Raw genomic sequence first — 11,255 nt, 5'->3', positions numbered from 1 at the left:
TCATTTGTGGCAGCTTCAAGCGCACAAGCCGCTGTCTGACATCATCAGATGGAGCAGTTGGGGGCAGCCACATTTCATACATCTCGTCGTCTATATTCCTCTTCCTTCTTCCTCTTCCTCTTCCTTCTCAATAATTCATTATTCTTCTCCTCAGCCCTTTCGACGTAAGACCACTCATATCAGAGTGTGGTCCAGCCATGTCAAGAAAACGACCTTATGATCAGTTCCGTCCGAATTACCAGGAAGATATGTTGTTCCCGCCGCCCAGCAAGAAATCTCGCAATGGACCGGCGTCTTTGCCTCAAGCATCGCAGAATGATCGGGTCCTGCAAGCTTCATCATCTTCAGGTAAAATTCATTCTTTGTTGTTGAAATTCTTTCCTGAATTGAAAGCCTCCGAGTGACAGCTGACCCCTCAGTTGTCAATCTAGTAAGATCAGCTGAACCCATTTCACCCCACGATCACTTTCCTCGTGGGCATTCACCTTGGACTGCCAAAATTGGTGACAATCCTTTCGAAGCTCAGCTGGCACAACCTGTCTTCAGAAGACTGGCCCCACAGACCTCGCTTTTGCCGCACTGGGAATATCAGACAGCTCCCTCGACCAGCGAAGTCAATCACGGATTAGAAGGAAACAGATTATTCCCTCAAAGGGTCGATTCTGCTCCAAGCAAGCGAGTACGATTATCATTACCTCCCCCAGTTGCTCTTTCCAGCACCACAGCTACGACCTCTGCAGGTGATCCCCACACCCAGTACCGCACGCGTTCGAAATCAATCCCAGTCGACATCGACCGAATTCCTCCGACGCCAACAATCGATCCGTACCACACTCACAGCTCATTCGTAATTTCGCCTTCTAGAAGGGATCGAAGTGCAAGTCAATCTACCTTTCATCCCTTCTATATGTCGGCAAGCTCTTCTGCTCTGACTGCTCCGGTGTCGCTCAAATCTACGACTAGGGGTGATCATCTACTTGCTCAAGTCCACCAAAAGGTCGATAAGCTCTCTAGGAAAGCTACTCGGACTAAGGAAGACTTGGAAGTGGCACAAACAGAACTAAAAGCCCTCGAGGATGCAGGAGAAGTTGTGGGACTACGAAATCAACTGCAAGATGCGAACAAGCGAATACATCTGCTGAAGAGCGAGACCACAGGTAGAACTGCAGAATTGACGAGGTATTGGTCATCGAAAGTACGAACTATGGAAAAGGAGCATGAGGTGGAGATGAAGGAGAAGGACGACAAGATTAGGTACCCAGAGGCGAAAGTCCAAAGATGGAAGAAAGAGGTCGAGACTCTCAGTAATGCAAAAGTGAGTGTGTCGCCGGATACTATAAACCTGATCCCCCTGATTTGCATCAGCCGAACCATACTTACAATCGCTATCAGAAGAATGATAAAGTCGACACTTCTTCTGCTTCTAGGACATCGACGAGCGATTTTTTTCGAAATCACACCTACAATCAACCTTCGATGAGAAGTTCCTGCCGCTCTCGGGAACCTTTCTCAGACAAGTCTTCATCGATGAAGAATGGAACATATCCAATACTAGGTGTAGCATTGCATGGTCCATACAGGTCTGCCAGTAGGAGTAGAAACAATGAAGGATCCTCAAGATGGAACCTCGACCTTACACAACGTTCCGATAATCAAGTACACCTGACGAGTACAGCTGATTCGACAAAGTCAAACCCATATCGCAAGCAAGCTGAAAGCGATTGGCTCCGAAAGAACCGACTTTTCAAATCGTATACAATCTGTCCTGCCTTTGAAGCTAGCCAGAGGGATCCCGGAGAAATCTATCCTTTCGGCATATACGACCAGCTCCCTGATACTTGCGAATTAGATATGGAACGTGATGCGGGGCCAGAAGAAGGAGATGAAGTTCTGATGAATGGTATAAAGATGAGACACCTAGTGGAATCTGAAGCTCAGAAGAAGCCTCATGGACTTGACCATATCAACCGAGACAATGAGGTTCATGTCAGAAACGGAGATGATTTTCAAAACGCTATAGAAGAAGACGCTCTGGGAATCGAAGAGTGGGATGGATTCGGCGAGCAGGACTGGGATGGGTTTGGGGTGCAAGATCTAGAAGGATTCGGAGTAGCTGATGATGATGGGTTTGGGGTCGCAGACGATGATGGATTTGGAGAGGTCGATCTGGAAGGGTATGGATGTGAGGAATATGAAGGATTCGGGGTGGAAGAAGATGATGGGTTTCTCATTGAAGAAGACGACGGGCTGTTTGTGTGTTAGTTTCTGACTATGCCACGACTTTTCAACTTAACCATCCAAGTCAGATCATGTGTGAGGTATGATCCCGGTCTAAGGAGAGCGAGATCAGATCAAAATGATGGCATTGTATTCGATGTACTATAGATCATTTGTAGAGTTTCAAGATCAGACATGTAGATTATATGAATATATCATGATTCTCTGACTGAGGCAGCAACCCTCTCAATTGCCACATTCCAAACCGCATGATGGGAGCACTTTGTTCGGTCATCAACCTCAACACATTCTTCAAGCACTCAATCGTGCTTTCTCCCTCCAGATTGTCGATGCTATGCGGAAGCCACACATTGTGCTACGGCCGTTTTCAACGATACGTTACCATAATATGAAACATGCGGTCCTCGTTGGGAAAAAGGGAAAGGCCACGCAAATAAGGTTAAATCAATGCGTAGCAAATTGTCGATCTCATAAAACGACATTTTACTCATCTCTATGTCACGTCCTTCCACCATACATCCTTGCCTGATCAACAGAAACCCCTTCTGCATCGAAACTTATAGGAGAGCTTCTGCCTCCTGGTCTTGATTTGTATGAGGCCCATAGGCGTGTCTACACTTTGTTCAATCCAAAGAGTTCAGAAGACACGGACAAAAGTCCTCTCGGTCAAGTATGCCGTAATCAACCTATTATTTTAGCGTTTCCATGTTCCACATCCTTTCCCGTTGTTCACCGGACTGAATGAATCTGAACTGTGCAGATCAGATCAGCCTCCGAGGTTGGTGATCCCAGTCGGATTGATCATCTCGGTGTCAAATCATGGATACAGTGGAGTACTGCAGCTGTATCGTCCACATGGATCCGGTTACTGTACTTTCGGGAAGGCGTCAAAATTGATCTTTCAAGCGCTCTTGTCGGAAGATTGATTTTCGATCACATAAGATCGCAGGATGAGTGGTAGGAACGTCCCAATTTTAGATTCCCATAGTATCGTTCCTTCAGGGTCCAACCTTCGGAAAGAACATGAACTCTTTTTCATGGAGTGGGAAATCTCTGCCAAGATGTAGTACACCAACATATAACTGTACATCGCAGCAGCATACAACGATGAACAATGGACGATCAATTAAGCATGACTTATTATTGTCTTTCCCGAACAATAAAACCAAGACTGGGGTTCTCTTCGGTGTGGAGTAGGTGTGTATGTGGTGGTAGTACGAAACATCACAGCAACGCTAGAGCTACGCCACATTGCAGGTTATAGTAGTGGATTTTCTCATGTGCACACACACCATTGCGCTCGCTCATCAGATGCTCGTCGTAGCTGGGATACGTCGTAAGGTCTCTCGATCGATCGTCGGTACAGCATATCGAGTTCAGAAGAAGATTTGTATTTCAGCAAGCAACGATTTGTATTTCCACCAAAATGATTTGTAGAAATCTTCGAAAGTATTTGTAGAAAGATGGGAGATAACGTTATATATATATGTATTCGTGCGCGGATGTGAGGTAGCGTCAACGTATGAAAACAGGCCCTTTCCGTCATCTCAAGCATTCTGATGCGACGTGCTTGTCTCGGAGGAAGATTAAGAAATCCCCGAAGGAGGAAAGCGGGCTCTCAGACCCTTTTTGTTGAGCTGGGTTGTCTTTGAAATCTCGTAATTAATCTCATAAACCCGAAATACTAACTTTCACTCTTGCGTGTGGAAGAGATCTACGCAATTCCCGATATCTACCCTATCCCGCTAGCCTCTTAGCCTTGGGCCAAAGCGCGATCACATCAGAAAGCGTCGAAAGCCACCGAGGTAATCGTCATTGCTTTTATGTTCTGGTAAGACAGGGTCACACTGCCATCCTTTCCGGGGTGTTCAACCAAACCACCATGATGAGAGATTACATACATGTACCTCCAAACTTATGAGCTAAGGGAGTTTAGCATGAACGGAACAGACGTAATCTACAGGTGTTTTATCGTCATTTCAACCTGAAACGGTGGTGGTTGTTGTTGGTGATGGTGGTGGTGAAGGAGAAAACTCGGGAAGATTAGATTTTTCCTGTTACCACATTTTAGCTGTGAGATGAGATGCTTCCGAGATGACTACAACACGTAAAAGGTAAGTTAACATATAGGTTGCTGATCAGCGTACAGTACAACGTATGAATGTATGAATAATTTGAAACCGGAGTAACAGGGCGAGCACAGTATTTTTTGGATGTTGTATAGAGAGATTTGGTAAGAACCCAAAAAGCATCTGAGACTTTTTTGAGTCCGTAAAAGACGTGAGAAATGTTTCGCTTTTTTTGTTCTTGCAACTACTGTGAGGGGAATGATCTCATTCTGACCTTGGTACACCGCACTGTCTCTGTCTCTGTCCATGGATGACCGAGGGCTATCATTGATCATCTCTAGATGAGATGCGACAATTTAAAACAAAAAGAACATTAGAATGTATCCTCCATTCACATCTTTCTTCTCTTGATCCATCGTTACATTGTCACCATCGATTAGTATACCATTACCATCATTTCTGACTGTCACCATCAATAGCGCCCCGCAACTCTACAATCCCATCGCATCAGGACAGTATATAGCTCAGTCAAATTGGTCGTTGATACATCTAGTAAGTGACAGTTCAGACTTTCTTATTGTTTTTTTTCGGTTTTCCGGCTCCGTGTTGCGTGCCTCGTTCTGTTTGTTTCCTCCTATCCATCCACATCCCCGTAATATTTGGAGCACAGTTCATCATACCCTTCTCCCACATGTGAAATTCTCATGGGTGCGGAGTAGGAGTACATACCATCAAGATACATAGACATTCCTTGTCATGTCACCTTAACTTCATTGATTAAATGAGGAACACGACGTCAAACACGGCTTTGACCGCTTTACCTCGAAATTGGTGTTTTAGAGGTTAAACCCACTTCCTAATTTCGGTTCCTTGTTTTTATGGTCTTATTCTTTTCCTACTTTCGGTCAATCCTTCTCCTTCCTACCTCATACCCTGCTGGGTATTCTGCATCCCATTGCATCACAGAAAGAAGAATTTAGATTCAAACTACTATACCCTACCAAGACTTGACTACGAACTACACAGCTCTTGGACAAGTTGTGCAAAGCGTTTTCACACCACACGAGACATGACGAAAAAAGAAAGAACAGAAGGGATAATAGACTTCAGGTCGTCATCATTTATCTTTTGTCTTATTCAGCATGGATCGCTTGAAAGGACTGTGAATTATGCTTGATACCTACTCCCCCACTTTCATGATGAATCACCTTTCATCGCATGTTATCCATACAACGTTTATCGCGCCTCATTCTAGGTGGCTGTAGATGCGTGTATCGTATTGATCTCTATCAAGCCTAGCTAGCTAGATTTATCTTTCCCCACCTCACCTCCACTTGCTTGCGATCAATCATGTAAAGAGCTTATGTGTATGCTTTTGACTTCTTGACTTCTCCATCCTTGGGATGAACGCTAATCAAATTTCTGAATCTTCCCCAAAGAGAAAAGAAGAAAGAAGACCATACTCGTTATCAGATCTCACATTCACAGATTTCACGTTGACCAGAAACACAGGACATTTGGGATCGGATCGACCTACCTTAACGGTATACATACTAGTACCGGTTGTAGTGGGACTTTCTTACGAAACGATACACAACACACGCATAGCCTCTTAGTTCAATTTACAAGTGGGAACGAACGGTTCAGGCGTAAAAAGGTGTCAGTCGATTGTAGTAAGTTTTACGTCTCGCGTTGATTGATTTTTGGAGCGTGTTTCTCTGCCTGTCTATGTCTCGGTTTTTGCTTTTATCTTACGTTTCCTTTTGTTTCTGGGTTCCGTCCACACAAGGGTAGATGTTCCACTACCTAACTAAATCTGCATTGATCCCATTTCTCCCTTCCCGTCTTCTTTCCAGTCAGTCCCGATCCCAACTTTATTGCCAAACCAGACCAAATGATGGATGCGCATCGCAAATCGTGGCGTGCGTGATGTATGTAACTGAACTAGGTTATGATACATACATACAACACATACACGAACGCCCATGTATTGCTTCAACCAGAAACCTGGTTACCATCATTTGTGATGGGTTGAATCGGTTCCTCCGCCGATAACACCCTCTTCTATCTTTCCCTTTGTGTGTGTTTCGTGTTTTTATGTTTTTGGTTGTTGTTTGATCGGGATTTCAATTGCACTGTGTCATGTCGTGTTATGTGTAACCGTCAATTCCCCAGACTAGAATGAATTGATGAGGAGTCCATGGTCGGTTGCGAAGAAAAAGGGTTCGAGGTCAATGCACAGAATGGACAAGCTATACGTACCCGTACCCGAATCGAATGCTGATCATATGTTGTCCTCATCATCGTACGAATTAACCCAACTTCAGCTGTCAATCATCAATTATCAAGTATCGCCTATCGATCATACACCCATCAAGAACCGTTTAGCCGTGTGAATCATTGACTCGAACGACCTCGAGAAATTCTGTTCCTTTCACCCCCACTCTGTCTATCTTATAACAAAACTCTTAGATCGATTTTGGAATCATAACATCATCTTCCGTTAACCACGGAGTGTCGTTCAAGAGACTATAATTGTCCACCTGCACTTTGTGAGTCTATATTTCATCCCTGTGATCTAGATTTGAAACGCTCCTTTCTCTTCCTTCACCGTCCTTTGGCTCGGTTACCATATGGCTGGATCTTGGTGGTTTGGGTCTTTGCTTTGCTCTTAGCATTGTTTGAGCCTACTGCGGCCAATGATGGGAGGATGGGATGATGGGTGATGGGATCAACGATCAACAAACAGATATTATCCGATTAATTAGCACAAATACAGAATCAGAATCGCCCTGTGACCTCACTCTACCCACGCCTTTAGACTGATTTACGCCCGGATCATCCATCATCCATGATCCACCATCAGTGTGCGCCGATTAGTCCATAAGAGTCAACAAGGGAAAAGAAAAAGGGGTATCAACCATGATCAACCTCCCATTCGATCACTCCCTTCGGACACAATTTACGCTCCCTTCTGCGCAACACATAGATCCTTGTTATCCTCATTCTCGTTCTTTCCTTCTCCTCATCCGGGCAAGGGGTCCGACGACCGATATGCTTCGGTTTTACCTAGTCAGAAATGTATCCCTACACTTTGATGACGACGAGGCTGCCTCCTTTTTTCGACATTTTTATATTCCCTTCTTTTTTCACGCTCTTTCCTCAGCTTTCCCTTTCACTCGAGTTCTTGCTATATCTGGTTGATCTCTTAGAAAAATCTGCTGACCGTTTTGATGTAAAACTTGCCACCACCACGATCATTTTACCACCTCTCACAGATTTGATTCGCATCGCCCTCCTTTCAATCCTCTATATATCCTGGTTCACTCGACTATCTCTCTCCGGCCACTCCTCTCCATCACTTCCAGACTCCCTTTACCCTCCTTAGTACCTATCCTTGCTTTGTCTGTAAGTACGATCATTCTTTCTTCAGTCCTCTTGCCACAACTCAACATCCTGACGAACATCACCTCGTACAGTTCTCTCGCCGTCATGGATCAGAATCATGCTCCACCCTCGCCTCTTCAGCAACATCGACCATCATCATCTCGTCATGCCAACCAGGGATCTACAAATGCTCAAGCGTCATCGTCGATTGATAACAAATTGAAGAACCCCGTTGGACTACATCGACAAGGTGGTGCTACATGTGCTAGTCCCACTTCCGCTCAAGCCAGTCTTACCCCTTGGTCTGGGGCGCAAGAACCTTCTTCTTCGTCGTCATCGAATCCTAATCAACCCTCAACGATGGCCTGGTCTCAGGAATCTGAGGAAGCAGCAGTTGAAAGGTGGCGGGCGCAAACTCAATCTACTGCTGCGTCATCCTCTACGTCCACTTCTACATCAGGTACTATGACATGGGATAATAGAAATACACAACCACTCGCTTCTTCAAGTAGATGCCCTTCACCTCACCACATCACGATGGACATGCCATCAACTACCAAGGAGTCTCACTCCCCCCAACCATTCCAATCATCCTCTTCCCTTCTCACCTCGGAACCACTAAACAGGACCTCTTCAGCCAACCCTTCTAATTTCTTGCATATTCGTGATCCACCACCTCCTAAACGTAAACGCAATCGTGCGACTTCGTTACCAAATGCAACTCCAGTGTTCAAACGAAGGAAATCCAGACATGATACGCCTACACCCTCTGAAATGTGGAAAAGAACATATGAGACTGGTCAGACTTCACCAACCAAGATTCAACGACAGAAAGCCGCTGCAGCTGAATTAGGTAGAGTTCTGCGAAGTAATCGACAGATAAAAATCGGAACGCAAGAACAACATTGTGTGGTCGCTTGTCGACAACCAGCTATCAATGTGAATTCACTCAGAACATTAGATGCTACGGAGATATTGAAAAATCCACAACTTCGACATGATCTTCTATTCGATAGTCTAGCTTTCAGACCTGTTAATCTACCATACGAAATACCTACCAAACCAGCTTATGCTGAAATCCTCACTGGAGGCAAAACTCCAGTCGTAGATCCCAGAGCATCGAATTTCGTTGCCGATATGTACTGGGATAGTATCTCAGAGGAGTTGACGACGGGATGTAGATGTGTTAGATGGAGAATGCCTAAAAATCAGGAGTTCAATCATCAGTTGATAGAGAAGTTGGAAAGAATTCCTCAATGTCTTTGTGGTAGATGGCGAAGGGATTTGACTGAAAGTGAATGGTGGTCACGCAATGCCGTTTGGCCATCCAGATTACCTGAATTGATAAGAAGTGAGTAACAATTCCCTTCTACAATGGATGGTCACATCAAGAATACTGATTGTTTTGTGTCATGTCAGCACTTCGAGAGATCCTCGTCTCGCTCATGGGTTCAACCACGCCTTGTCCCAATCACTTTGCTCATTCCTTCTCAAAAGAAGCTCTCGAAGCTCACGAAGCGGTCTGTCCGACTGTGACCCACGCCTTGGTTCCCGAGCTCTATGCTGCTCTCGATCCCGAATTCCTCACAATCCAAGCTAGACGGGGTGTCTTTGATCTTCAGCTCTTTGCGAAGCTTGGTGAAGCCATGAAAGTCCACTGTGCACCTGTAAGGGACGAGATGGTGGATGATATGGTTCGAACTGCTCTCTCGGGTGATGTCGCTAAAGGTTTGAGGAAATGTTTCGACTGTGCGGAAGTAATGAAACTTGTGAGTCCGAGCGTTCTCGCGACAACTCCTGACTAGCAGCTAAAGTCTCCTGTTTTCTTATTGTTTCAGGATATTGCCAATCACCAAGTTCATGCCCTTCGACCATACCTTTGGGACAACGCCAATCAATACGAATACAATGCCTTCCAAGCCCTTCTTGCTCAAAATAAGGTCACCCTCGAAACGTCAAGAACGAGACAATGGATCAACGCTGCTTCGAGACAGGTACTCTCTGCTGCGGAACCGAGATTGAGGACTCACTTGATTGGAAGATGCGATTGTAAGAATAATATGGAACTTGTCATTCGATCTTTGACTTCAGGATTTCTCGACCTCGTTTGTGGTCCATGGGACCGAGATAGGACTTCTTGGCCGCCTATCGTCTCGAGAAGGGCATTGGGAAGCAATGGTATTCCTGTACTTGACGGTCTCTCAAAGCCTTCTGTGGACGTGCCGGAGGCTTTCAAGATGGATTCCAGAAGGCTCAGAGAGTTCCAGTGAGTAATTTGTTCATGCATCATATCATTGTTGCTGATCTGGTCGGTGTAGTGCCGAAGTCGTCGATATCGCAATCTCACATATGATCCTCCTCGCATTCCGCAATTACTTCAATCAATACAACGGCAAAGTCTCCGCTGAAGTCTTACGATTGAATCTCGACAAAGCTAGAAAAGATATCGAATGGATGAACGACAACTTCTCAGTGATCGGTCCGACATGCGGATCAGATGCTGACCTAGCATTCCAATTGGCCTCTCGAATCGTTCGACCTGAATTCCCTAACAGTTCATCAGAAGGAACAGCGAGGGGTTTACCCAGTACGAAAGAGATGAAACTGATCTCAAGTCTGACCTCTACTTTCACCGAATTCTTCGAAATCAACTTTTCGAGGGATTCCGATTTGTTTGTAGGGAATTTGAACCGATTGAAGAATTTCTTGAACAAGATTCTATCGGATGTACTTTTGGGATATAGGTTAAATCCTACTTCGACATTCTTCGATCCCAACGTTAATAAATGTCTTGAAAAGAAATTCAACACCCCTACCAACATTTCAACCACAGATATTAATGATGCATCGGAAGTGGCAAAAGATGAAGATAACGAGATTAAATCCTATCCGCGGGAGATCAGGGAACGTTACGAACTATTCTTATCGAAATGTAAACAAGAGGAATCGGTTATGATCAAATCATTCGGATTCGAAGGTGTGATTGAACCTATCAAAGATTTGACTGAGAGGATGATCAAGATTGTCGCTTTTAACCTATCTGTCTTTGGGGAAAGTTACGCATCGAATGGGATCTTAGTTGGATCAGATAGAAAATAATTGTTTGTGTCTCGTCATTTCAATTGACCTCAAGTCATTCATTCAATCGTAGCTTATCTTATAAACTTAACTTATATTGTCTCGTCCTGTGTCATTAGTTCATTTAGTATTCATATCCCCATCATATAGTGATTACCCTGTGTAAAAGATCAAGAACATTTTGACATTTTGTCTTTTTTACACTCCCACATTTAACGTATTGTCATATAGCATTTTTATCTGACGGATTTTGTCTACTCTTGTTTTTGTCTGTTTGTTGGATAATGGTTGATGGATAATGTCATTATGTTATAATTGATATATGGATACATGCATGGTGCATTGCTCATGTTCATAGAATATCTGTCTATATCCCTAGACTTGCTGAGCGGAATATTGTTCGAGATTATTTGACTGATGACTCTCGAGTCTATCTCTATGAACATGTACATGCGTTTATTTTGAGATATCTGTGACATGGTG

At 44.4% G+C, this 11,255-nt stretch overlaps 2 protein-coding genes across 2 annotated transcripts; both read left to right on the top strand.

The window, feature by feature from the left end:
• Positions 1 to 197: 197 nt before the first annotated feature.
• On the top strand, positions 198 to 2,262 carry I203_107649 (uncharacterized protein; the record flags this gene model as incomplete). The annotated part of the gene is made up of 3 exons (XM_019145722.1): positions 198 to 348; positions 432 to 1,315; positions 1,393 to 2,262. The coding sequence occupies 3 exons, from the start codon at positions 198 to 200 to the stop codon at positions 2,260 to 2,262; spliced, it is 1,905 nt and encodes a 634-aa protein (XP_019005541.1).
• Positions 2,263 to 7,799: 5,537 nt separating this feature from the next.
• On the top strand, positions 7,800 to 10,793 carry I203_107648 (uncharacterized protein; the record flags this gene model as incomplete). Its single annotated transcript, XM_019145721.1, has 4 exons — positions 7,800 to 9,045; positions 9,114 to 9,463; positions 9,533 to 9,960; positions 10,013 to 10,793. The coding sequence occupies 4 exons, from the start codon at positions 7,800 to 7,802 to the stop codon at positions 10,791 to 10,793; spliced, it is 2,805 nt and encodes a 934-aa protein (XP_019005540.1).
• Between the last annotated feature and the right edge of the window lie 462 nt (positions 10,794 to 11,255).

This window comes from Kwoniella mangroviensis, chromosome 2 (genome assembly GCF_000507465.2).
Source record: "Kwoniella mangroviensis CBS 8507 chromosome 2, whole genome shotgun sequence".
Lineage (NCBI taxonomy): Eukaryota > Fungi > Basidiomycota > Tremellomycetes > Tremellales > Cryptococcaceae > Kwoniella > Kwoniella mangrovensis.
This window is presented reverse-complemented; position numbering and strand designations above follow the sequence as displayed.